Source organism: Sylvia atricapilla, chromosome 29 (genome assembly GCF_009819655.1).
Source record: "Sylvia atricapilla isolate bSylAtr1 chromosome 29, bSylAtr1.pri, whole genome shotgun sequence".
In the NCBI taxonomy this organism is placed as follows: domain Eukaryota; kingdom Metazoa; phylum Chordata; class Aves; order Passeriformes; family Sylviidae; genus Sylvia; species Sylvia atricapilla.
The window spans coordinates 1,352,955-1,379,832 of record NC_089168.1 but is presented as its reverse complement, the minus strand read 5'-3'; the positions used below and the strand labels follow the sequence as shown (position 1 = coordinate 1,379,832).

General features: G+C 55.7%; 2 protein-coding genes across 2 annotated transcripts; both read left to right on the top strand.

The window, feature by feature from the left end:
• Nucleotides 1-2,571: 2,571 nt before the first annotated feature.
• Nucleotides 2,572-9,998, top strand: LOC136372784 (keratin, type II cytoskeletal 8-like). The gene is made up of 9 exons (XM_066337568.1): nt 2,572-3,810; nt 4,626-4,834; nt 5,495-5,555; nt 5,657-5,752; nt 5,848-6,012; nt 7,465-7,590; nt 7,927-8,147; nt 8,694-8,749; nt 8,836-9,998. Exons 1-9 carry the CDS (start codon nt 3,475-3,477, stop codon nt 9,027-9,029), a joined length of 1,464 nt encoding a protein of 487 aa, XP_066193665.1. The 5' UTR covers nt 2,572-3,474; the 3' UTR covers nt 9,030-9,998.
• Nucleotides 9,999-17,003: 7,005 nt separating this feature from the next.
• On the top strand, nt 17,004-22,631 carry LOC136372782 (keratin, type II cytoskeletal 4-like). The gene is made up of 9 exons (XM_066337566.1): nt 17,004-17,577; nt 18,300-18,517; nt 19,599-19,659; nt 20,049-20,144; nt 20,235-20,399; nt 20,637-20,762; nt 21,131-21,351; nt 21,553-21,587; nt 21,689-22,631. Exons 1-9 carry the CDS (start codon nt 17,068-17,070, stop codon nt 21,934-21,936), a joined length of 1,680 nt encoding a protein of 559 aa, XP_066193663.1. The 5' UTR covers nt 17,004-17,067; the 3' UTR covers nt 21,937-22,631.
• Nucleotides 22,632-26,878: the final 4,247 nt, after the last annotated feature.

Here is a 26,878-nt window from a genome sequence, read left to right as displayed (position 1 = left end):
AACGAGGGGTTGGGGGGGGCAGGGAAGGGGATCGACCCCAAAACGTGGGGAATGGTGTGTGAGGGAAAGGAATCAGCGCCAAAACTCGTGGGATGTGGGCCAGACGTTTTGGGGTCTGACCCAGAATTGGGGAGAGCAGGGCAGGGGAAGGGAATCAACCCCTAAACATGTGGGGTGTGGGGTGGGTGGAAAGGGGTATGACCCAGAACTGTGGGATGTGGGGCAGGGTTGGGAACAGCCCCACACATTTTTGGGTCCCCAAAGCCAGCCCCTACTGACCTTTGCACTGCTGCAGCCCTGTCTGACCTGAGACCCCCTGTTTTACCCTACTCCTGCCCCATTTTGCCCTGTTTTCCCCCGTTTTGCCCTGTTTCGCCCCGTTCATGTGCCATTTACTAAGTTTTGCCCACTTTTGCCCCATTTTTGCCCATTTCTCATTTTCCCTATTTCCCCCATTCCTGCCTCTTTTTGCTTTACTTCATTTATATCAAATCTTCCCGTTTTGCCCCATTTTGCTCTTTCTCACCCCATTCCGGTCCCGTTTTACTAATTTTTACCCTATGTTGTAATTTTATCCCGTTATTGTCCCACTTTAACCCTTCTTGCCTAATCTTGCCCTGTTTTGTCCCATTTATCCCCTTTTGCCCCATCTCTGTCCAATTTTGCAGGTTTCTCCCTCAGTTTTTGCCATTTTGCCCTATTCTTTTCCCCCACGTTTTTCTCTGCTTTGCCCTCTTCCTTTCCCTTGCCCATTCCCTTCGTTTTTCCCCATTCCTGCCCAATTTTCCCCCATTTTCCCCACTTATGCTCACTTTTATCCAGTTCTGCTCTATCTTCCCCCTTCCCCCCGCCTTTTCCCCCATTTTCCCCGAGGTCCCGGACCCGAGTGTCCCAGGGGGTCCCGCCCGGGGTCCAGCGGCTTCGTCCCTCTTTGGGGACCCCCTGAGGCCCCCTGAAGGGCGCCGGGAGAGGGGCGGAGGTGTCGGGGCTGCTCCTACCCTGGGCCTTATCGGGAACATTCCGGGCGTTCCCGATGGGTGACGTGTCCCACCCGTGTCCCCCGGCCCCCGCCGTGTTCCCCCTCCCTCCTTCCCCTCGTGTCCCCCGGTCGCCAGACATCCCTGTGATCGACCCCCTGGTGTCCCCGCAGGTTGTTCCTCCCGTGTCACCTGGTCTCCCCCAGTATCCACTCCTCGTGTCCTCCTGAGTCCCCCCCATCCCCAAAACGTTTCCCATGCCTCTGTCCCCCCTCACCTCACACCTCCCCCGTGTTCTCCCCGTGTCCCCCTGTGCCTCAGTATCCCCAGCTGATGGTGGTGGGGGGCTCAGCTGTGGCTGTCAAGGGTTTAGGGGGTCCCCGCTGCTCCTGGGGCTGGGAGAGTGTCCTGCAGGGTCTGGAACCCACACTACCCCCCCTTCGAGGGTTATCACTGGAAATTCCTTCCTGATAAGACGGGCGGGATTTAGGGAGGGAGCTGGAAGTGGTGGGAACCTCTGGGCGGGGGGAGCAGATCGTGTCCCCTCCCGGGTGTTGCAGGTTTGGGGGGGCTTTGAGACCGTCCCTGGTTGGGGCTGGGCTGCTCAGACGTATGTGACTCCTGGGAAGGAGGGAGGAAAGGAGGGAAGGAAGGAAGGAGATGCTACCCCAGAGCAGTCAGTGTGTACTTGGAGGCAAACCCCTGTAACCTTCTGGACCCCAAATCCCAGGTCCTGACTCCCAGGCTGCAGGTACTGCACCCTGTCCGTGCCCAGCGTGTGCCACCCTCGTGCCGGGCAAGTCTGGGCTGGAGCCACCACTACACACACGGGCACCTGCTGTTGGACCCAGCAGCACACACCTGAACCTGCTTGAACACACCTGAATACACCTGAACTCACCTCCATCCATCCATCCATCCCACGCCTTTTTTTTGGATGTTTTCCTTATTTTGCCACTGAGTTTGGTACTGGGGACAGGCCTTGGTGAGGCCTGGGGAAAGGGCTGGGGGCAGGTCTGGGGCCAGATTTGGAGTGATGTGGCTGGAGTCCCATGCTGTGAGTCAGATTTGAGGACAGGGACTGGGGTCAGGGGTTGGGGAACATGGAGCTGGGGACAAAGACTGGGAGTCAGGGTTTGGGAACACAGGGCTTGGGACAGGGCTTCAGGTTTTGGGGTTGGGGAAGAGAGTTAAGGGATGCAGGTTTGGGTGTAATTTGGGGACATGCCTGAGAATGGAGGTCTGGGAACAGGGCTTGCGGTCTTGGATCTGGGGGCATGGGCTGAGGACACAGAGTGGGGGACAGGGACTGGGGTACTGCATTGAGGGACATGGGGTTGGGGACACAGTTTGATGGCCTACCAAACTATGGGGTCAGGGACTGGGGACACGCCACAGGGACATAGTTTGAGATCCTAGGATGGGGACATGGGCAGGGACAATGATGAGGGGATAGGGGTTGGGGACATTGTCTGGGGGAATAGTCATGGATTGGGGATGTGGTGCTGGGGACACAGACCGGGGGACACAGGGTGGTGACATGGGTCTGTAGACCCAGACTGGGAGACAAGCTGTGGATGTGGGCTTGGGCCAGGGGTTGGGGACTGAGACTGGGGGGACCTGGTCTGGTGTGAAGGGCTGGGGGCCCAAACTGGGTGGACAAGACTTGGTGAAGTGATGAAGGGGAATCCGATTGGGAGACCCAGGTGAGATAACACCGCGGGGACAGGGCTGTGGACATCCCTGGGCACTCGGAGGGTCTCCTCCTCCGGGAGGGGGCGCGGAGGGGGGTGGGGGCACCGGCACCGCATTTTGGGGTAAGCCCACTCCCGCGCCCCCCGCCCGCCCCGCTCCCGGCGGATCCCGGTGATCCCGCGGATCCCACGTCCTGAAGGGGTTAAAGCTCCGGTCCCTCCCCTCGCTTCTCCTCCCCCGGCTCTGGGGTAAACTCGGGAACCAAGCCGGGAACGCGCCCGGAACCCGCCTGGCCGCTCCGCCCGGCCCGGCTCGTCCTGCCCCGACCCGTCCGGCCGGTCCTGCCGGGGCTGCCGCAGCCTTCCTGCCCCGAGCGCGGCTTTCGGCCTCATCCTCCTCAGCCGTCTCTAGCCTCGTCCAACCTACTCCAGCCGTCCTCATCCTCCTGAGCCTCTGCAACCTCTTCTACCCGTCCTCAGCCTCCTGCAGTCGTCATTGTCCTCCTCAGCTGAGGACCTTCTCCAGCCCTCTTCCAAACTTCCTCCCATCTCCTCATCCTCCTTCTGACCTTCTCCATCCTCCCTGCAGCCGTCTCCAAACCTCTTCCAACCCTCCTCGACCTTCTTCATCCACTTTCTAACCTCTTTACAAACTCCGTCCTTAATCTCCTTTCCCACCTTCCTGCCTCCTCCGAATTTTCTCCACCTTCCTCATCCTCCGGCCAACCTCCTCTCCCACCTCCCAAGCACTTTCCAAGCTCTCTCCAGCCTCTTTCCCCACTTTCCCCTCTCCTCCCGGCCCCATGTCGGTCTCCATCCCTCCCCGGCAGCCGCTCCGGAGTAGCTCTGCCTTTCCGGGACGTTCCTTCTCGTCCCGCTCCTTCACGGCCGGCCCGGCGCTGAGGATGAGCACGGCGCCGGCCCTCGGCCCTTACGGGGGGCTCCGTGGCGGCTCCGGGGCGCTTGGGGGTCCCTCGTGGGTCCCGGCGGCGGGCGGGGGGATCACGGCCGTCACCATCAACCGGAGTCTCCTGGCGCCGCTGGACGTAGCCGTGGATCCCGAGCTGCAGGAGCTGCGCCGGGAGGAGAAGGAGCAGATCAAGACCCTCAACGATAAATTCGCCGCCTTCATCGACAAGGTGGAGCTGGGAGGGGGGGGAGGGTGGGGAACGGACCCCGAAGAGGGGTGGGACCACCCTGGGGACTGGCTTCTGAGATCTCCTGGGGTACCTGGGACATCTTGGGACACCTGGGGCATCGAGACCTTCCTTGGGGCCTCCTGAACATCTTTGGGGACTTGCTGTACCCTTGGGGACATTGAGACCTGCTCTGGGATCCCCTGAGTCTCAGCTGGGACATCCCAAGCACCTTTGGGGATTTCCTGAGACCCCTGGGGATGCTTAGAAGCCCTTCCAGGTACCCTTCAGGGACACCCTGGATCAGCTGGGACCTCCTGAGCACCTTTGGGAACCTTCCAAGACCCTTGAAGACATTGACACCCCCCTTGGGGACACCCTGACCCCCCCCGACTCCCCACAAGGACATGCAGACTCCAGCTTGTCCCAGGACCGCAAATCTCCCCCCACCTCCATCCTTCCACTTCATGCTTCCCTCCAGCCCAACCTATTCCCCTGAGGGTGGTTTTGGGGTAATTTTGGGGTGCTGACTCCCTTTTTCCCCCTTTTCCCCCAGGTGTGATTTGGGGGTGGAGGTGATTTTGGGGTGATTTTGAGGTATAGGAACAACCTGACCCTGCTTTCCCCCAAGGGTGATTTTGGGGTGTGGGGGTATTTTTTTGTGTGTGATTTTGGTGTGTGTGCATGTTATTTTGGGGAGATGTGGAGGTGATTTGAGGATGACTCTGAGGTGTGGGAGTGCTCCTGACCCCCTTTCCCACAGGTGTGATTTTTGTGGTGATTTTGGCTGGTTTTGGGGTGCCGTTCCCTGTCCACAGGTGCGGTTCCTGGAGCAGCAGAACAAACTCCTGGAGACCAAGTGGGGGCTGCTGCGGGCACAGCCCCCACCCCGCAGCAGCCTCGGGGGGCTCCTCGAGGGCTACGTGGGGACCCTGCGGCGGCAGCTCGAGGGACTTGGGCAGGAGCGGCAGCGGCTGCGCACAGAGCTCGGCCACGTCCGGGGGCTCGTTGAGGAGTTCAAGGCCAAGTCAGTGTCCCCAGGTGTCCCTCAAATCCCCCGGGTATCCCCATGTCTCCCCAGACCCCTCCACAGACCCAAATACCGCCTTGTAGACCCCTCCCTGGGGCTGCACCCTCTGCTTGACCCCACCTGGGCCATCCCTGCAGCCTCCTGGAAGAATTCAAGGCCATATCTTGTCCCTGAGTGTTCCCTCGCATACCCCTGTGTCCCCATCCTGTGTGCCCTCACCCCCATGGCCCTTCATCCCCGTGTCCCCCTCTCCCCCTGGCCCTTGATGTCCCCCCATGCCCCTGGGTCTCCCTATATCCTCATGTCCCCACATCTCTTGGTCCAAGTCCTCTCTATGCCCCCACATCCTCCCATTGCCTTGTCCCTTTGTCCCCCTGTCCCCACCTCCCCATGTCCTCCTATTCTCCTGTGTCCCTATATCCTCCTGTCCCAATGTTCCCATATACCTGTGTACTTCCCGTTGCCATGTCCCCATCCCTACTGTCTCCATATCTGTCCCCATGTCCCCCATTCCCATATTCCCTTGTCACCCCATTCCCATGTCCCCCATCCTCAAGTGCTCCCAGCTCCCATTCCCATGTTCCTCCTGTCCTCATGTTCCCCATCCTCATTTCTTCATGTGCCCGTCATCCCTCATCTTTGTGTCCCTCTGCCCAGGTATGAGGAGGAGATCAACCATCGCACAGAGAAGGAAAATGAGTTTGTTCTGCTCAAAAAGGTGAGGGGACCCTGACATGGGGGGAGTCCCTGAGACCAAGGGGTTGCTGGGGGGTCCCTGGGGGTGCTGGGAACAGGGAGGTGACAAGGCTGTTCCCGCAGGATGTGGATGAAGCCTACATGTCCAAGGTGGAGCTGGAATCACGCCTGGAGAGCCTCACGGACGAGATAAACTTCCTGCGGCAGCTCTATGAGGAGGTTTGGGGGTGACCTGAGTTTGGGGGTACCTGGGATTTGGGGTGCCTGCATTCAGGGGGTGTCCCCCGCTAAACCCAACCCCCCTGTGTGTGCAGGAGCTGCAGGAGCTGCAGGCACAGGTGTCAGACACGGCCGTGGTGGTGTCCATGGACAACAGCCGCCAGCTGGACATGGCCGGGGTCCTGGCGGATGTGCGGGCGCAGTATGAGGACATTGCTGGCCGCAGCCGCGCTGAGGCTGAAGGCCTCTACCAGGTCAAGGTCAGGACAGCAACCCCTGCTGCCCCCCCAGCCTTCCTCCTGCTCTTCCTCTTCCTCCCTGCTCTCCAAACCTTCACCATCTTCCTCCTCTCTTTTCCGCAATCCTTACTCCTGCTCTTCCCCCCTGCCTAATCCTTCCTCCTCCTCCCTTCCCTGCTCCTCCTCCCTGCTCCTCCATCCTTCCTCCTCACTGCTTCCTGAGCCTTCCTCCTCCTCCTTCCTGCTCCCTAAACCCTCCTCCTCTTCCACACCCTAAGCCCTCATCCTCCTCCCTGCCCTGTGCCTTCCTCCTCCCTGCTTCTCAAGCCTTCATCCTCTTCCTTCTTCCTTATTCTCCTCCTCCCTGCCCTGAGCCTTCCTTCTCCCTGCTTCTCAAGCCTTCATCCTCTTCCTTGCTCCTCGATCCTACTCCCTGTCCCAAGTCTTCACCCTCCTTGTCCTCCCTGCCCCATCCTCCTCCTCCCTGGCCCAAATCCTTCCTCCTCCTTCTTCTCTTCCTCTTCCTTCTCCTCTTCCTCCCTGCCCTGGAGGCTGCTACGTGGGAGAAATTCTGGCTTGAAACCCAACTGGAGCTGCCACATCCCAGCCTGGAGTGTTCCCCCTGGCGTGGGCTCATCCCAGTCCTGGGGTGCTGCAGGGCAGGGAGGGGCCCCCAACTCCATTCCTGGCGCAGATCCCAGTGCCAGTACTTCCCAGGCTCTTTCATCCCTGTTTTTGGGATGCTGGAAACTGGGGGCCCTCATCCCACTGGGATCCCAGATTCAAGCCCAGCCAGACCCACCACATCGCAGGTGGATCATCCCTCCCACCATTGCTGCATCCTGGCTCTTCTTGTGAATTTTTGGGGTGTTGGTAGAAAAGTGAGGTTCCCCTCTCCCCATCCCACTAAGACCCTGACCCCAAACTGGACCCACGGCATCCCAGTGGATCATCCCAACTGGAGCATCCCTCCTGGCATGGCCATATCCCAGTTCTTTCCTTCCTGGTTTTGATGTGCTGGGGAAGAGAGGGGTCCCCTCACCTCCATCTCCCTGAGATCCCAGATCCCAGTTGGAGCATTCTTCTTGACATAGGCAGATCCAAGCTCTTCCAATTTTGGGGTGCCTGGGGGAATATAGGTCTCCCCTGTCTCCATTCCCCCAAGATTCCAGTTCCAAACCCAGCTGTACCCACCAAATTCCAACTGGAGCTACCACATACCTGTCAGAGCATCCCTCCTGCCTCCACTGCATTCCAGCTCTTCCCTCCCAATTTTTGCGGTGCTGGTGAACAAGGGGGGGTCCCCCATCTCCATCACCCCAGGATTGCAGCCGCAAACCCAACTGGACTTACCACATCCCACCCTGGAATATCCCTCCAAGTTTAGCCACATCCCAGCTTTTTCCTCCCAACTTTGGGGTGCTGGTGGATTTGGGGGGTCCCACATTCTCACCCCCTGTCTGGTGTCTCCAGTATGAAGAACTGAAGACGGCAGCCGGGAAGCAGGGAGACGACCTGCGCCAGACGCGGAGCCAGATCCAGGAGCTGAACCGCCGGATCCAGCGCATCCAGGCAGAGATTGAGGCTCTGAAAAATCAGGTTTGGGGTTCAACCTGGATGGAAATTTGGAGGGATAGTGCCTGCCCCTCCCCCCCATCCCTCAGCACCCCCTGGGAACGCTCCCACTGGATTCCTGAGGATCCCTTGGGATCTTGTCTGGGAAAGGGGAGGAAAGAGTGATGGCTCTGAGATGGGGGGATTTTAGGGGGTGAGAATACTGGGTGAAAAGGGGGTGAGGGATAATGGCTTATGAGGGATACTGGGGACTGAGGAATACTGGGACACTGAGTATACTGGACCATGGTGCTGAGGGGGTGAGGGATATTGGGGATGTTTGGTCCAGGGGGATCCTGGGCTCAGTGTCCTGTCCCGCAGCGCTCTGGGCTGGATGCAGCAGTGGCAGAGGCTGAGGAGCGTGGAGAGCTGGCACTGAGGGACGCCCGGGCCAAGCTGGGGGGGCTGGAGGGGGCCCTGGCCCAGGCCAAGCAGGACCTGGCCCGACAGCTCCGGGAATACCAGGAGCTCATGAACGTCAAGCTGGCCTTGGACATTGAGATTGCGACCTACAGGAAGCTGCTGGAGGGCGAGGAGAGCAGGTGGGAAGCCCTGATCCCAAATCCCAGATCCCGCATCCCATGGGCATCCCACATCCCATAACCTCTGGGCATCCATATCTCACACCTGGTGTCCTGTGCTCCATCCCATGTCTCATGGACATCCCATATACCATGCCCTTCAATCTGGATACCATGAACATCCCATATTCTATGTCCCACATCCTGCAAGTATCCCACATCCCATGGACATCCCATATCCCGCATCCCATATCCCGTGGGTATCCCATATTCCACAGACATTCCATGTCCCAGGTCTCATAGCCCATAAATGTCCCAGATACCCCCCACTTTACCATGTCCTTTATTCCTCTTCCCCCAGAAACACTCAGTTTGTGGGACCCCCTCCAAACCACGCCCCCCCTCCACTCTACCCATGTCCCTTAAATAGCCCCCTGTCACTGCTCCTGTTTAGGGGAAAGTTTGGGGGGACTACCCCTCCCCCACCCAATTCCCCCCCCAGGCCACATAATTTATCCCCCCCTCCATCACTGATCCTATTTGGGGGACCCCCCCAAACCCCCCCAGGCTCGAGGCTGCTGTGCAGAACCTGAGCATCCACACCAAGTCTTCGAGGTATCTGGGTGAGTTTGGGGGGGAGCCCTGGAAACCCCTGCTTTAGAATGTCCCCCATGTGCCCCCTCTCACAGTTGCTCCCTCTTCCCCACAGGTGGATTCGGGGGAGGTTTTGTGGGGGGATTTGGGGAGGTGTTTGGGGGGGCCGTGGTCAGCTCGGGGTACTCAGTGCCCCCCCCACTCCCCGAGGGCACGGCCCCCCCAAAATCCCGTGCCATCGTCATCAAGAAGATCGAGACCCGTGACGGGAAACTCGTGTCCGAGTCCTCCGACATCCTGGAAAGCTGAACCCCCTTTCCTGGGGGACCCCATTCCTTGGCTTGGCCAGCTGATCTGAGCCCCCTCTTCCCTGAGCAGACCCTATATCCTGACCTGAGGGTCCCCTGGACCCCACTTTCTCGAGTGTCCCCCACGTCCACACAAACCAACTCCCCCTTTTCCCAGGGGGATCTTCTATGTACCTCGCTGTCCCAGGGTGTCTCCCTAAGTCCCAGCCAGGTGAACCCCCTTTTCTGAGAGGGGGTCCCCATGTTCAGCCCAGCTGAGCCCCCCCTTTCCATCCTGGGATGTCCCCCCATGTACTGGAAAGATGACCTCTCCTTTTCTGGGGGAGGTCCATGACCTGACCTGCTGAGCTCCCCTGAGCCCCGCCTTTCTTTATTGGGGGGGTCCCTCCATGTCCTGCCCTGCTGAGCCCCCCTGGATCCCCTTTTCCTTCCCAGGGCATCCCCCAAGTCCAGCGAAGCTGAGCCCCCCCCGGGCCCGTTTTCAGGGTGTCCCCCCATGTCCTACTGAGCTGAACCCTTTTTTCTGGGGTGGAGGTCCCCCATGTCCTGACCTTCTGAGTCCCCCCAAAGTCCCCTATTTCCTGCCTCCAAGTCCAGGCCACCTGAGCCCCCTTTCTTGGGGGGTCCTGTCCATGTCCTGGGGGGCTGTTGGGGGGATCACCCTTGTCCAGGCCAGCTGAGCCAATTCTCTTCCGGGGGGGTTCCCCCATTCCTGTGGGGGGTCCCCCATGTCCTGATCTGCCGAGACTCCCCGCCCCTGGTGTGTTCCCCCTCCATCCTGGCTGGGTCCCCAGCTCCAGACGGGACGCCAGGCACCCTCCACTGACAACCTGAGCCAGTGCCCCCCCAGTCTCCCCTAGAGGACTCCAACCCCCCCATTGTCCCCTCTCGGACTGTGGGGTGGGGACTGGGGGGTCTGGGCCTCCCCCGGGGGTTCCACTTGCTGCTGGAATAAAACCTTGGAAATCTGGGAGTGTTGATAATTGGGGGGGAGGGGTGTGTGCTCCTCCTTGGGGTGTTGGGGCTCATCCCAGGCTGCCTGGGGTGTTTTGGGGTGCCAGGACGATCTTGGGGTGCTCGGATCAGTTTGGGGGTGTCAAGATCTCTCTCAGGGTGTATGGGGCTGTTTTGGGGTTCCTGAGTCTTTTTGGGGGGACTAGGACCAATCTTGGTGTTTCCAGATCAGCAGGGTTGCTCCTGGGGTGTTTGCGACCATGCTGATGTGTCCAAGTCTGTTTTTGGATGTCCAGCTCTGTTTTGGGGTGCCAGGACCCATCATGGGCTGGCAATGTCTGTTTGGGGGTACGAGGGTTCCTCCTGGAGCATCAAGACCCTTCCAGGGGTGCCAGGACTTGTTTTGGGATACCAATCTCTGTTATGGGGTGCCCAGGTCCTTTTTTTTGATGCCCAGGCCAGTTATAGGGTGTTTGTGCCCACCCTGGGCTGCCTGGGACTGTTTTGGCAAACAAGGACCCATCCCAGGATGGCAGGATCTGTTTTGGGGTGCCAGGGTCCTTCCTGGGGTTCCAGGACCCATTTCGGAGTGTCAGGGTCTGTTTGGGGGTGGCTGGTTCCCTCAGGGGGTGCCAGGGCCCATCTCATGGTGTCTGGGTCTTAGGGTTCCTGTATCCCTCTGGGGCTGCCAGAACCAATTTCAGGGCACTTGGATCTGTTTGGGGATATGAGGATCAGTTTGGGGATACAAGCACCCACCCTGGGGCATCAGAGCCAATTTTGGGGTGGCCAGGTCTGTGTTCTGGCTAGGACCCCTTTTGGGATGCCAGAATGTATTTTGGGGTGCCTGGGTCCCTTCCTGGGCTCTCATCCCAGGAAGGGGGTAGCAGGGTCTGTTTAGAGGTGTCTGTGTGCCTCTACGGGGCTCTGTGGGCCCCTTTGCTGTGGGTTGCCCCCGCACCCCAAAGGCGCTGGGGGCCCTGCGGGGTTGGGAGCGGCAGGGAGGGGTGGCAGGGGCCGTGTTTGGGGGTCCCGGCCCTCCCACTTGGTTCGTGCCCTGGGGTGTTGAAGCTAGTGGTGGTAGAGATTTGGGGGCACGGGGCATGGCAGGGGCTCTGAGCCATTTTGGGGGGCTGTGAGCCATCCTGGGTGGAGGGGAAGGGGGACCCCCCAAAATCGGCACTGACAGGGGACTTTGTCCCCCGTTAATTATTAACCCAACAGGACCCGGCCAAGGAGGAAGGGAGGGTGTGGGGGCTGGGGAGTGCTGAGAGCCGATTTGGGGGAGCTGGGGGTGTCCACAAGGTCTGGGGGTGTCACAGGTTTTGGGGTGTCTGCCCCCCCGCAGTTCCATCCGCGGGCGGGGGAGGTGGTGATACCTGGTGCCTGTAATTAGTGCTGGCAGAGGATTAATAAATTAATTCACTAATTAATTAAGGAGTTGGGAAGGGGCTGCAGCCCCAAAGTACACGGAGCCCTCAGGTCTCCCCTGTTCTCACCCCGGGAGCTTTGGGGACCCTTCCCAGATTTGCAGGGGGAATTGAAGGGCGGCCCCAAAACCGGGAAGGGGTCCTTCAGACCCACCGTGAGCCCCCCGAAATTCTGGGGAGACACTGAGCCCCTCGGGGGCCCCTGAGCCTCGGGGGGGGGCCCGAGCTTTTGAGGCGCTTTTGGGGAGAAGGAGGGTTCTGGCTCGCCCCCTCAGGAGGGTTAAATGGGGGTCACCTCCTTGCACCCTCTCTTCTGCCCCCCATTTCAACTCCCCCTTGACTCAGGCTCTGGTTTTTCGGCGGGGAGGGGTTTGAAGGGTTTGGGCAGCCCACGAGCTCACCTCGGGCCCGGTGCCTTTGGGCTCGGCGGGCGCTGGAGGGCGGCAGAGCAGCGGCGATGGAGGCGCGGGGCCGGCGGCGGCCGGGGCTCAGCGCTGGGCCTGGGGAGGCCGCGCCCGGGCCCGGCCCCGCTGCAGCTTTGGGGCTGGGGCCGCGGGGGCTCCGATGGGTTTAGGGGAGTGGGGAAGGTGCTGGGCGAGCCTGCGGGTGGATCTGGAGGTTCCTGCAGGGGGTGGATTGGGCGGGATAAGGGTCGGGGGGAGCTGGGGCCCCGTGCGGCGGCTGGGGGCTGTCTGCGGTGGTCTAGAAGCAGATGGGGGGATCGGGGCGCTCTTGGGGGTTTGGGGGGCTGTGGCCGGGATGTGGGGTCTGGGGGCTCAGGGGTTTGGCTTCGGGGCCTGGGGGGATCTGGGTGGTTCTGGAGGGCCGCGGCTTGTGGGGGGTTGAGCCCCACGGAGCCTCCCTGGTTGCAAATCGGGACTCACGGAGATCCTGCAGGGAAACTGAGGAAGGGATCGTTTGTGCGGGGAGCTGGAGCCCTCAAGCTCGGTGGGACCCCCCGGGATGTCACCTCGTGTCACCTTCAGTGCCATCTGGAGTCCGGGGGGTGGGACGGGACCCCTCCCATAGCCCCCTCAGTGCCAGCATCCCCTGCTCGCTTCACCCCCTTCCCCGTGGGGAGGAACCCCGCATTAGGGAAGGGGCAGCTATGGGCGGGTCTCTGGGGGCAGGGGGTCTCACCCCACCCCGCTGGGACACTGCGGGGGCACCTCGGGGGTCCCGGGGCACCCAAAGGGTCCTGGGGAGGGAGTTTAATACCCAAATCTCCCAGCACTGGAGCTGCGGGCGCTGGTGGTGCCGGGGGAGGGAAACTGAGGCACGGGGACATCGCGGGGACCCCTCCTCCCATAAGATTTGATCTCGAACCCACCCTGGGGGTTCATGCCCGGGACCTCGGAGCCCCCCCAGAGGGAGAGGAGGGCAAGCTGAGACCTGACCCAGGTAATCCCACGGGTGGGGCTGTGACTCACCCACCCGGTGAGGCCTCACTTTGAGGGCCCCCAGGTTTGGGGGGTGTCCCCGAGCCTTTTGGGGCATTGAGAGGGAGCTGAAGGGGGATCCCGGGCACTGCGGTCCCTTTGGGGCCCTTTTTGGGCCGGAGTGAGGGGTTTGGGGTGCTGAGCTCATGCGAGGTGCTGGGGTAAATGGGAGTCCTCCGGTGTCTGGGGATGGGGTCGAACTCAGGGTGTTTAGGTTTTCACAGGTTTGCTCCTTTTGGGATCACCTGGATGTCTTGGGATGGGGTAGTGGGGTGAGGGGTTTGGGGGTGCTGAACCATTGGGGGGTGCTGGGGCCTCATAGGGGGTGATAGAGGAAATGGGGGGGGGGCCTGCCCTATGGGGATCCCCCTGTGTCTGAGGATGAAGTCAAGCGAGGGGGATTTGGGGGTTTGTGCCCCTCCCCAGATTTTCCCATTTCCACCACTGAGAGTTTGTCCAAGCTCAGATACCCCAAATTCACCTCCTTAATGGGCTGCTTCACCTCAATCCCCGCCTCCCCATGGAGGGGATCCCCAAAATCTAAGTGCTCAGACAGACACTTCCTGCCCCCCAAGTTTTCCTGGATCAGGGAGTCCTCAATCCCTTTCTGTCTTTGTGGGAACCCCCCAAGTTCAGCCCCCCACAAATCCACCTCCTTAATGGGCTCCTTCACCCCAAAATCCAGGTGCTTAGGTGGGCACCTCCCCATGGAGGGGGCCCTCAAAATCCAGGTGCTTAGGTGGGCACCTCCTCACATAGATGTGTCCAGGGTGTTTTTGGGGTGGGTGTCTCTGCCCCATAGCAGGGTGTTCTCTGCCCCCTATTGGGGGCTGTTCCCGTGGCCACCACCTGGGTTGGGTTTTGGGGTGCAGTGGCAAGCCAGGGCCTGTCGGGGCGATTAACTCCTGTAATTAATGTCGGGAGGAGCCGCCCAAACTCTCAGTACTTTCACACGCACGCCCCTGCACTCCTCGCCTCCCGGCACCCCAAACCTTCTCCTGCCCTCGAACATCCCCCACAGCCCCCTGAGACTCTGCCCTCCCAGACCCAGCATATTTTGAGTTGGTGTTGCCTTTTTAATTGGGGTGAGATATGGAGTGACCCCGGGAGCTGGGGAACCCCCCGGAGTGGGGATTGGGGGGCTGGGGTGGCAGGGTGTGGACTTGTTTTTAGGAGCCTGGTTGGACTTTGGGGCACATTCTGGCCCTTTAGAAAGTGTTCTGGATTTGGGATTCCAAGGGACTGGGGAGGGAGGGATGGAGGATGGGGGAAGGATGGATACAGGGATACCCTGAGATCCAGTCCACCAGTTCCCCACCTCCAGGAATTTGGGGAGTGGGTGGTGCTGTACCTGAGGGGGCCTATTAGGTCCAATCCCCCCCAATCGCAATGGTTTTCCCTCAAAAAACATGGGTTCCCCTATCTTAAGCACTACCAAAGTGGCTTTGGTGGAGGATTCAACCTTTTTAACACTGAATTCACCCCATTTTGGTGTCCTTGTTTGCCCCCTATGTGTGAAGAAACAGGGGGAGCTGCGTGTCCAGTGGGTCATTATTCCCGTGGTATATTCATATGGGCCCACAACCCCACCCTGTCCTGGGCCCACCTCGACCCTGTGACCCCCAGAAGGGTCCTCACCCCCTGATGAGGATCATGCAGGGGCTGTCAAGTCCAAGTGAGTTAGTCCCTGATGATCCCTAATCCTCATTCCCTGGGATCTGTTTTCCAGCTCTGGGGCTGGGTTGAGCTTTCCCTGTGGCTGAGCATGATGTGGGGTCCCATCTCTGGGCAGTGGGACAGCAGGAAAGGTGACACCAATGGCATCACAACAGTAATGAGAGTTGACCCCCTCCTGGGGCTTGTAAATCCTGGGACCGAGGGGTGCCACGAGCTCCTCGCTGCCAGCTCTGCCCCTGCCATGGATCCCAGAGCGCCCAGGGCTCTCGGCAGTCCCAGGGTGCCGCCCATCTTCTGCAACACCTGCTTTGATCTCCCGGGGACCCACCTTGTTGTTCCAGCTGTCACCATTCCTGCTCCCAGCCCTGCAATTTCCTGGGTCGGCAGCTGCCAACAGAGCAGCCAGGAGTTTCTGGATCTGAGGTTTTTCCAGTTGAACCCAGTCTCAGGGCAGTTTTGGGGTGAAAATGTCTGTATTTGGGCTCTGGTTCTGCTACACCTTTCCCTGGTTGGGACTGCTGGGTGCCCGTGCTGGTGGTGCCTGCTCCTATGGGATACAGGAAGCTGGGATGTTGGGGTGCTGGATGGGTGAGGATGGTTAAGTTTGGGTGGGTGATGGTGGCCAGCATTGGGTGGGGGACAGTGGCTGAGCAGAGAATGGTGTCCAATGTTGAGTGGGTTATGGTGGCCAACACTGAGTAGGGGATGGCCCTTCACGTTAGGGTGTTTGGGTGACAGTGTTAGGTGGGTGACGGTGGCCAACAGTGGGTGAGAGGTGGTGGCCAGCGCTGGTTGGGTGGCACTGGCCAGCCTTGGGCCCTTGGCTTTGCTCCTGATGCATTCCCATTCCAGCAAGTGCTGGAGCATCCCAGATGCTCCCCCTTGGAGTCCAGGAGGGATTTGGGAGCGGACCCTGTGTCCCAGCGGTGTCTCCACCCCTTGGTGGCAGGGTGGGGCAGGGCTTTGCTGGCCCAGCAGCTGCTTGGGCAAGTGCCGGGCTGGCCACGGGCCAGCAGCTGGGCCAGGAGCTGGTGCTGGAGCCACCCTGGGAACTCCTGGCAGGAATGCTCTCCACCCGGGCTCCAACAGGTTCATTCAGTTTTGGAGCAGATCTGCCGGTTGCGTAAGGTCAGGAGAGGCAGCCGCCGCCTCCTTCCCCCGGTTCAAACTGCTTCTCTTCTCCAGCTGGAAAACTGGGGAACCCCAGAGGGTGGGACAGGGTTTCCAGGTGGGATTGGGGCATGCAGGACGTGCATTGTCCTAGGGAAGCATCAACTTCCCTGTTCCTGTGCTGCAAATCATTTGGGGCTGAAAATCCTGGAGCTTCAGGAATCCCTGATGAGATTCAGGAGGAAATGCAAGGACATGCTTTCAGACGTAGACTTACATATTTTCAGGGAAAAAAAAAAAAAAAAAAAAAAAGCCAGGAGTGAACAGTCTTGGAGCTGAAACTAGTTCCACAAACCTCCCCCAATGAACAGGTTAATCCAGCTGGATTTTATTGGCAGTGTGGAGTTGGGGGGAAGTTTTGGGGCTTTTTGTTTGTTTTACTGGTGGGATAAACCGGGATCCTCAAAGGAGGCAGCTCAACACCTCATTTAAATAGAAATTTAAAGCAATTAAGCAATTAAATTGTGTTGTTTTAACAATAGTGTAGGCTGGGTGTGGCTTTGCTGAGTACCACGTGCTGTGGAGAGACTGGAGACCCACAGGGACCCTGAGGAAACATCCCAAAATCCCTGAAAAGTTCCTCAGAGGAGGGATATGGTCCCCTGTCGAAGTTGTGGGGCAGGAAACAGTCTTGACTCTGCTGGAGTGGGGCCCAATGCAGATATATTGGGATATTTCTGTCTCTGCAAATCCCAGTGTGTCCCACCCAGCTCAACCCATCACTCAGAGGGATCCAGAATGACTTCAAAAGCCTTTCAGAAATTTTAAGAAGGCTTTAAAATCATCTTTATTGACATAAAGGTAGTTTTAGAGCCCTGCCAAACACTAATGCTCCTAGTTGTGAAACACTTTGGACAACTCACGTCACCCCTCCTCGGAGCAGGAGGTTGAAACTGAGTGCATCTGAGGGTGTGCCTGGGAGCCTGGGTTTTTGTTGGAATTCAGTGAACCCAGTGCCTGGTGTCAGGCCGAAAATGACAGATTTAGGTAAAACAAGGGTTTCCCTTGAGGGCGTGATGCATCAGAGAGTTCACGGGGCTTTGTGATGAGTGACAGCCGCAGCCCAGGGAATTTGAGTTGGAGTTTGGCTCCAACACCAACAATACTTTGTTTTTCTTTACTCTCTGGGGAATGTTTGCTGGCAGGTCATGGTTGTGGTAAAGTGAGGAGGGCGTCCTTTCAAACCTGAAAACAATGACGAGAATGAAACAACCCCCAAAAAATGACACCTCCACTCCCCCCGGCACCGACCAACTCCCTGAGCCCATAAAAAGCGGGGACCCAGCAGCTGCTCCCACAGGACTTGGCTCCTTTCGCCTCTCGAGCTCCAGCCTCAGCTCTTTGCTCAGCATTTTGGGGACCCTTCACCATGTCTCGCCAGTCCTGCGCTCTTGGCAAGGGGTTCAGCTCCAGCTCTGTGTGTTTTGGGGGCAGGAACAAGGTCACGTTTGGCTCCGTGCCCCGTGGAGGATGCCGAGGATCTGGTGGCACCAGCAGCTTCAGCAGCAGGAGCCTCTATTCCCTGGGGGGCAGTAAAAGCACATCCCTGGGAGGATTTGGGGGGGCTGGTGGTGTCTGCAGAGGCTTTGGTGGGCAAGGAGGCTTCGGCTTTGGGGCAGGAGCAGGATTTGGGGGTGGCTATGGTGCAGGGTGCTTTGGTGGAGGCCTCAGCAGTGGCTTTGGTGGAGGATTCGACGGTGGGATGGGGAGCCAGGGCTTCCCCCCGTGTCCCCCGGGTGGCATCAGGGAGGTGACCATCAACCAGAGCCTGCTGGCCCCCCTCAATCTGGAGATTGACCCTGAGATCCAGAAGGTTCGGACACAGGAGCGGGAGGAGATCAGGAAACTCAACGACAAATTTGCCTCCTTCATTGACAAGGTTTGGAGGGGCTTCACCCTGGGATCGGCTCTGGAGGGTGGGAATGACCAGGAGATGCTCCTCCACTAGCACCCAGAACTGGGAGTTGCCCAGATCACCATAAACTGAAGGTGTTTGGGACTGTTTTTAGGAGGAAATTTGGCTATTTTAAGGGGAACATTGGGCTGCTTTGAAGGAGAAGGCGAAATTTTTTTGGCATTTGGGACTATTTTTAATGGGATCTTGAGTGTATTAGGCTACTTTTCCAAAGATGTGATTTTGGGTGACTTGGGCTATTTTAAAGGAGAAGGTGGGATTTTTGGGGGAATATTTTGAATAATGTTGGGATTTAGGGTGTTTTGGGCTATTTTAAGGAGAAGATGGGATATGTAGCGATTTAGGCTATTTTTAAGGGGATGATTGGACTTTTTGGGTGTTTTGGTCTGTTTTGAAGGTGTTGGGACTTTTCTGGCTATTTTGATCAAGAAGATGCCAAACCCACGAAGTTCACTGTGTTTCTCCTGTTTGGAGGCTCCAAAATTGGGGAGGGGACATGAGCCCCTTTTGCCCACTCACCCCATCCAGTGTAGTCCTACCTGTCCTGTAGGACTGAGGAGTTATCACACATTAAATGGGAAGATATTCCCATATTTCCATAAAATATGGAAAACACATGGGGGGAAAAAATCAATAAAAAGATGGGATTTTGAAGGAACAGTCTGACTCTTTCCCTGGCTGTTTAGGTCCGGTTCCTGGAGCAGCAGAACCGAGTCCTAGAGACCAAGTGGAAGCTGCTGCAGGAACAGGGTGGTACAGGAACAGGGGGCAGGAACCTGGACCCTTTCTTTGAGACCTACATCAGTGGGCTGAGGAAGCAGTTGGATTGTCTCTCCAGTGAGAAGCACCAGCTGGAGACGGAGCTGAAGAGCTTCCAGGACATGGTGGAGGACTTCAAGACAAAGTAGGTTGTTTGGTGTGTCTGGTGGCAAATAATCAGAGAGAAAAACTCACTTCATACAGCCCAAAAAATTGAAATGTTGATAATAATTGTCAATATTTTTTTTTCTGATGGTTAGAAAATGTTAAAATGTTTTGGGGAAAGTGAGTTATGATGAAAAGTGGTAGTTTTTCAAGGTATTTCTCAACTTTTCTCAGATTTTTTTCAATATACTGTTTGAATTGTGCTTCTTCCTGAAGGAGGATCTTCCACTCTTTGTCTTCCTCAAGAGAGAATTCCTTAAGAATCAGTGGTGTTACGATTTAATGAATTGATCAGTTGCTAAACCCAACTCTAATTTCCTTATGAAATTCTTCACGATTCTTTCACATAATATCATTCGGGATTTGAGGATTTCTGTGGAAGGTTGACATGAAGTAAAAAAACGGAAGGAGAAATAATTTTCCTGCTGTTGTTTATTATAATATATAATTTAGGGTCTATATATAATTTTAGTCTATAAATATGAACATAAAATGTGTCCAGTTGGAAAAAGTAGAACAAAGACTGGAGAAATTAATCCACTTGAGGAATTACAAAAGAGAGTGGGCAAGGAAGTCCGGGAATCATTGGAATCCACAAGACCTGGGATCAACCAGAGGTTGCTGGGTGAAAACTGACTTTATGTTTGGAGATGAGCATCTGGAAAATTTGGGTCCCTTTGGGATTCTGGGGTGTCCTGTGTAGGGCCAGGAGCTGAACTCGATGATCCATGTAAGTCCCTTCCAAATCAGGAGATTACATGATACCTGTGAGGATCTGAAGGTTCTTGGATCTCATAGAAGGAACTTGAACTGGCCACAAATACCAGGACTCCCTTTAGCAGAGCCAGAATTCCTCTTTCCAGGCTTTCCGCACCCAGGTGCTGGAGATGCAAGAGCCAGGGCTTGTCCTGAAAGGCGAAGTGCAATTCCCTGTCCATAAATCTTCCTCGTGGCAGATCTATTTTTGCCGAGTTTATGAGTCTGAGGCCAACAATGTTCATTAGTTTGAGCCGGAGCCAAAGCAAGCAGCCAGATTCCATCTCCCTCCTTCCCATCCACAGGTACGAGGAGGAGATAAACAAAAGGACGGCAGCTGAGAATGAATTTGTGCTCCTGAAGAAGGTCAAGTCCTTGTTTTCTACCTAAAGGGATTCCAGGAGAGCTGGAGGGGGACTTTGGACAAGGGTCTGGAGTGCCAGAACAAGGGGCAATTCCTACTTCCAGAGGACAGGGATAGATGGGATATGGGGAAGGAATTGTTCTCTGTGAGGGTGGGGAGGTCCTGGAATGCATTTCCCAGAGCAGCTGTGGCTGCCTGACCCCTGGCAGTGTCCAAGGCCAGATTGGATGGGGCTTGGAGCAGCCTGGGAGAGTGGAAGGTGTCCCTGCCCATGGAAGGGGGTGGAATTGCATTTAAGGTGCCTTCCAACCCAGACCATTCCACAATTCCATGAAATTATAGATTACCAGGTGTGTGCTGGGCAGGTTTTCTCATCCCATCTCTGCTGCAGGACGTGGATGGAGTCTACATGACCAAGGTGGAGCTCCAAGGAAAACTGGATTCTCTGTCAGATGAGATCAACTTTCTCAAGTGTCTTTACGAGGCAGTGAGTGTTCCAGGGACACCGGGATGGAGGAGGGTTGTGGCACCGTATGAAGCTCTGCAGGGGTTAAATCTTTGTTGGTGTCCCTTGCAGGAGCTGTGCCAGATGCAGAAGACTGTGTCTGACACCTCGGTGGTGCTGTCCATGGACAACAACCGGAACCTGGACCTGGACAGCATCATCGCCGAGGTGAAGGCGCAGTACGAGGAGATCGCCAACCGCAGCCGCGCCGAGGCCGAGTCCTGGTACCGGTGCAAGGTGAGGGTGGCAGACACTGCTGGGCTTCTCCAGTGTCCGGGGGGGTGGGAGAGCTACTGGTGGCAGCTCAGACCATGGCAAGATCTGGAATGTTGCTGGTGCTGGTCCATCCAGAGTGGACCTGGCACACACTTGCTCTCCTTGGCTTCTCTGCACTGCACAAAAGCTCCAGGAGCAGCTGTGAGGTCACAAGGGTCACATAACCCTACTCAATGTGCTCTTCCTGCTTCATCCCAGTATGAGGAGCTGCAGGCAACTGCAGGCAAGCATGGGGACAGCCTCAAGGACACCAAGACAGAGATCTCTGAGCTGAACCGCGTGATCCAGAGGATCCGGGCTGAGATCGAGAGCGTGAAGAAGCAGGTGGGGATTATGTTTTCTGAGTAATGGGGAGGACCTTGGTCATGCCCTTTAGAAATTTCCTGAAGGGAAATAAGTTTGGTGGGAATTGTTGGGTGTGGGAGAGCCCTGGGGAAAGCTGAGCCTGAGTGGCTCTGGCACATGTTGCCCAGAGAAATTATGGATGCTTCATCCATGGAAATGTCCAAGACCAGGTAGGATGTGGCTTGGAGAAACCTGGGATAGTGGAAGGTGTTCCTGCTGATGCTCCAGGTCATCTTTAAGGTCCTGTCCAGCCCAAACCATGATGTGTTTCTCTGATCTGGGATCATGGTTTCATCTCTTACTGGCTGCCTCCACCCCACTCATCCCACCCATGTCTTGCCCTCCAGTGTGAGACCGTTCAGACGTCAATTGCGGATGCGGAGCAGCGTGGGGAGGTGGCTCTCAAGGACGCCAGGGACAAACTGACCGAGCTGGAGACAGCCCTGCAGAAAGCCAAGGCTGACCTGGCCCGGCAGCTCCGAGAATACCAGGAGCTCATGAACGTCAAGCTGGCCCTGGATGTGGAGATTGCGACCTACAGGAAGCTGCTGGAGGGCGAGGAGTGCAGGTGGGTGGGATACAGCAAGAATTCCAATGTATCCTGATCCCTCAATGGGAAAAAAGGATACCATCATCTTCATAAAACATTAATGGTGTTGTCATGAGCCATGGTCCTGTGGCTGTGCCAGTGGACCAATCCTGACTTCATGGAGCTGGACTACTCCAGATGCTCTGACTGGATCTGACAGTCCATCTCTTTTCCTTGCAGGATGTCTGGAGAGTGCCAGAGCTCTGTCAGCATCTGTAAGTACTGTTCCCATGGGAGTGTGGTGGGCTGGGATTGGTGCTCCCAAACTTCTTGGTGGCATCAGAGGTAACCTGGTGCCTTTTGTTCCTCTCTGCAGCCGTGGTGGGCGGCAGCAGCTCTGTGGGAGGTGGATACAATGGATTGTGCCTTGGAGGAGGAATTGGCTTTGGAAGCGGGAAAGGCAGCTGCAACACGGGTGGTGCTGGTTCATGCTTCAGCCTGGGAGGGGGTGGATTTGGTGCTGGGGGTGGATTTGGCTCCCTGGGTGGGGGATCTAACTCAGTGGTGGTGGGGGGATCTGGCACCATCCTGAAGAACGGCAGCCCCACCATCCGGAGGGCATAGGAAAGAAATCAACCCCCCGATCCCGGCACCCAGAGGAGAAAGGAAGCAAATGCACGATGACTCCCCAAGGACCACTGGGTGATGGGCACTGATGGCACCTTAAACCAGCACTAAAACTGTGGATAGGAGACAAACATGGCCAAATCCACCTGCTAAGGACTGAGACTCCCAACAGCAGCCAAGAACAGCTCAATCCCTTGTGCTCCCCTCCAGCTGCTGGAGATGAAGGTGCCCAGGTCTCCTTTGGGAGCAGGACCTGCCCATTCACAGGGAGCCCCAAACCTGGCTGGGATGAGCCTGTGGAACTGCACCCTCTTAGCAAGAGGCGCCCGACCACAGGCAGGAGCAGGGCTGGATCCAGGAGCAGCTCCGAGTGTGGAGGGAAGCCTCAGCTTCTCTTAAGCTCTTGTGCTGGATTCAGCCGTGGTGTAGCTTTAATCAGTGCCACTCATCAGCTGCAGCTCAAGCTCTAAAACAGGAATTTCCTCCTGGTGCCTTGGCCCAGCTGAAGATGTTTCTCACCCAACTGACTTTTAGTTTGCTTTTACCCCTCGAGTTTCACTCAGGTTGTTGTAAAATGTTTATTTTTACTCAGGGTTCAACTTTTCCTTGGGACCATGGGAACAATTGTGTATGTTTGCGTAAGTCTTTCTCCTTGGCATGTGCCATCCCCCAATAAAGACGAGAGGCAGAAACCTGGTGTGGTTTTCTCTCCGACCAAAGAGTTTCATGTTGTAACAAGTCTTGTCTTCTGATGAGATCTGAAAACACTTCCTGACTTTCTCCTGCCCTTTGAAGTCTGAATTTAAAGGAGCTCAGGTGAAGGTGCAACTGGGTCTCCTCTCACCCCTCTCTTGTCTCAAAAAATGTGGGGAGTTTTTGAGTTTTGGATGTATAAGGAGGGTCCCACCAAGGAGGTTGAAGGGATGTTGGATGCAGAGTGACAGTGACACAGTTGGGGGTGTCTTTGGTGACAGCCTTGGGAATGAGCCCACTTCCGGCAGAGAGAAAGAGGCAGCCCCTGGGTCCTCCTCTCTGTCCTGCAGGATCTCTGGATGTGGCAGAGATTGTTGTCCCACCGTTGTGCCCACCTGATCTGAGCAGACTTTTAGACTCTGTGGATTTTAGGAGACTCTTCCCTTCCTCCTTCTCTTCCTAAGCTCTTTCCATGTTGGAGTTAGACAATTTGGGATATTCCACAGCTATCTCACCTCTCCTTGGCCACTATGCCTAACCACACAACTGCCCACTCTGTCTTCTGAGGTGGCTCCAGGACTGTGGTGCCACAGCTGAAGCTCCCAGGGCACTCTTTGTGCAATTCCAAGTGCTTTAGAGCATCCTACCATGGTTGGTGTGCAATAAGGAAGAGTGGTCATCACCCCTCCAAATAATTTGGAACCAATTCCTTGGTATCCATGGTTTTGGAACCAGTTCTGCAGCTTTTCCTACTATTTGGACTCACCAGGAATCCATGGATTGCTCTTAAGGCATCTCCAAAAGGTAACTGAGACCATGGAAAGAGCAAGACCTTCTCCCCCACCCTGCTCCATCAAACCCCACCTCTCCCCAAAAGCAGAATATTTGGATAAATTTTCATCCCCAAACTCCTGGTTTGACCTCTTGCTCAGGAGACCTTGAATCACATCCCTGGCCAACCACAGACTGGGCTTGGGATGACTCATCCCATTTCTCCCGTATTCTGTTCTGAGCTGGTAAAAGCTGAAGACATCCAGTACCAGCAGTGACAGGTGGAATGTCACAATGCTGCCAGTGTGGGCTTGTCACTACTTGGGTGGGGACATGGTTTGAGCGATGGTTAAACATTCGGGAAGTTGTAAAAGTGACCTGAAGTGGTGTTGAATGAAAAGGCATTGACTTCCCTTGGAGTCACCCCAATCCCTGGGAGTCACCCCAATCCCTGGGAGTCACCCCAATCCAAACTCACTTCCAGCAGTGACGCCTGCCTGAAGAGAGACAAATGGCTTCTCCAGGAGCCCAAAGGACAGTTGCTAAAACAAACATACATACAAATCCCTTTCCTTTTGTTCCTGAGATCACACCAGCAATTAGGGAAGAATTCTCCCAGGCCAGACGCAGAGGCAATATAATTCCTGCCTCTGGTTGGAGGAGAGAAAATGTTTTCTGTGGTCTGAAAATATGATTGGATTCATCAGGGTTTGTCCCTGCCCATGGCAGGGGATGGACCAAGATGAACTTTAAGGTCCTTTCCAGCACAAACCATTCCATGATTCTGTGATTTCATGGTTTCCTCTCAGTTATTCATGACCTGTTTATTTTCACAGCATCATGGAACAGTTTGGGTGTGAAGTGACCTCTGAAGGTCGTTTCCCTTCACCGGGGGCTCCAGGAGAGCTGTAGAGGGGCTTGGAAAGGTCCTGAAATGATGGGATAAGGGATGATGGCTCCCAGCTGGAAGAGGGCAGGATTAGATGGGATTTCAGGAAGGAATTCCTCCCTGTTAGGGTGGGGAGGCCCTGGAATGGATTTCCCAGAGGAGAGGAGCTGTGGCTGCTGCACCCCTGGAAATGTCCAAGTCCAGGCTGGACGTGGCTTGGAGCAATGTGGTCTAGTGGAGGGTATCCCTGCCTAAGGCAGAGGTGGGATGGGAGGATCTTTCCAGTCCTTTCCCACCCAAGCCATTTCACCTCTGCCCACCATGTTTGAACTGGGACGTGATGCCGATACCCAAATCTCAGTTTGATTTCCTAAGCTTGGCTGGAGCCGTGGCCGTGACTCAGTGCTCTGTGTTATCTCTCCACGGGTGCTTGGGGCTCTGCCGTTTGCTGACTCGGGAACTCTCCTCCCCTGGGAACAGGAGAACTTTCAGATCGTGTCATCCCGCCCACAGGAGGAGAAAAAAACACCGACAAAAATTCCCCAGGAAAGTGTAATCAGAGGTTTAGTAATGCTGAGGGAGGCGGGTCTTGCCTGCGCCATTGAGGGACAGTGCCCCAGCCCCCATTTTTGTTGTCTGTGTACAGATTTCTTGTCTATTTTTTTATTTATTGCCTATAAAACCCTCTGTCCAACCTCACCTCCCCATTCCTTTGCTCTGCAAGAGGCTGTGATATTATATATATTTATTTTTTCAAAAGTAGGATTTGATGATCTTGAAGGTCTTATCCAGTCTTAACACTTTTACGATTCCACAATTTTTCTTAGCCTTATCTACCCACCTGATCCACTTCCTCGAGTCCTCGCAGACCCACACAGGTCCTGGAGATAGGATAAGTACAGGGAATGTCATGTTTTCCAGTGGAAATGCCAGTTTAGCTGCATGTCCAGGTCCCAAGGCACTTTTGGAAATGGGTGTCTGGGCGATATTTTTAGAGGTATTTAAACATCTGATGATACCAGAAGTTGCTGGTGTGGATTTTCCAGAAACTCTTAATTAACATGTGTTCTGTGAGAATTTTGAGACCTGAACCAGATGGCTGCCAGCACAGTTAGGTGCCTCCAGAGCTGCTGGTTTGGACTTCAATATGTCCTAGGTGGCTTTAAAATGCTGAAAAGTAATAGAAAAAATATTTTCTCTATAAAAAAAGAAAATGAGACCAATTATTGTTTGATAAGCAAGGCAAAAGGGTGGATTTGTGATGGATTTTTGGATTCAATGACTTACAGAGTCAGCCTGAATCATTCCATGATTCTGTGAAGGGTGATGCATGCCCAATCCGTGGAAATGCCCAAGGCCAGGTTGGACAGGGGTTTGGAGCCACTTGGGATAGTGGAGGATGTCCCTGTGCCCACAGGAGGTGGTGGAACAAAATAGGCTTTAAGATCCTTTCCAACCCAAGCCATTCTGGAATTCTGTGATGGATCATAGTCTGAATCCATCCTCAGTTGGTAATCAGAGCTGGAGGATTCCAACAAACTCCTGCCTTTCTAAAATCTACATCTGCCAAAGATATGTTTGCATATAAAATAAATGAATAACCAAAATAAATGAAACAAACAAAAAATTTCACCGCTGGAAAGAATGGCAATTCCACCAAGCCCTGTGCTCTCCTCATTTCCCCACCTCTGTAAACGAGTCGAGCTCTATTAATTGCATTTACATTGTTCCAGGGCATGTGATGTGGGCAGAAAGGTTTGGGATCCCTCCTCCCACTGCGTTCCTGGGGCTGTCTCTCTGTCTTCCCGCATGTCCCACCATGGAAGCCGGTGCTTGGTGTCTCCTCATGGTCCTGAAGCTTTCAGAAAATCCTACACGGGTTTCCCAGCTAGGGTATTTCCTCACTAGTGCTGAGATTATCTTGGCATAAAGTCAGTGGGACATGTTTTAGTCCAACAATAAATGAATTTTCAGTGCCAGCACTGGTGTCTCGTCACTGGTGAGGTTTTATTTATCAAAAAGGTTCAGAGCCTCATCAAAATGCAATTTGCTGAGCCCTGGCTGTAGGTTGAGAAACTCAATTCTCTGAGCCAAAGGCAATTTTCCAAGTAAAAAGAAGGCTGAGGGTGTAACATAGGTGTGTTGGGAATTGTGAAAGCTGGTCTACAGCTTGGCATGAGCCGCAGTGCCTGCCTGCAATGGGGCTTTGGAGTGAGAGATTTAAAGATAAACACAAGCAGGGAAACAACCCCAGTGGATGAAAGGTGGAAAAAGAATGCCTGGCATATCCTAGGGAGGGTCTTGCTGCTCCACCAAATGTAGGATTCCTTAGTCATGGAGTGCTGGGAGCCCCAGTTGGATATTTTTTGCCTTTCCTCCTGCATTAGAGGGTGTGTTTCTGGGTAGGGTCAATGTTTGGCAAATTGGAGATGGAAATCTTAAGCCACACCACGCTGATGAAGACAGGACCTGTCTCCTCCTTCACGCCCATGCAAACCCAGCCCATCTCCAAAAACACATAAAAGGGAGCATCTGCTGCCCTCCAGCCAGAGGGACTGACTTCCCTTTTTCCACCCACCTCCTCAC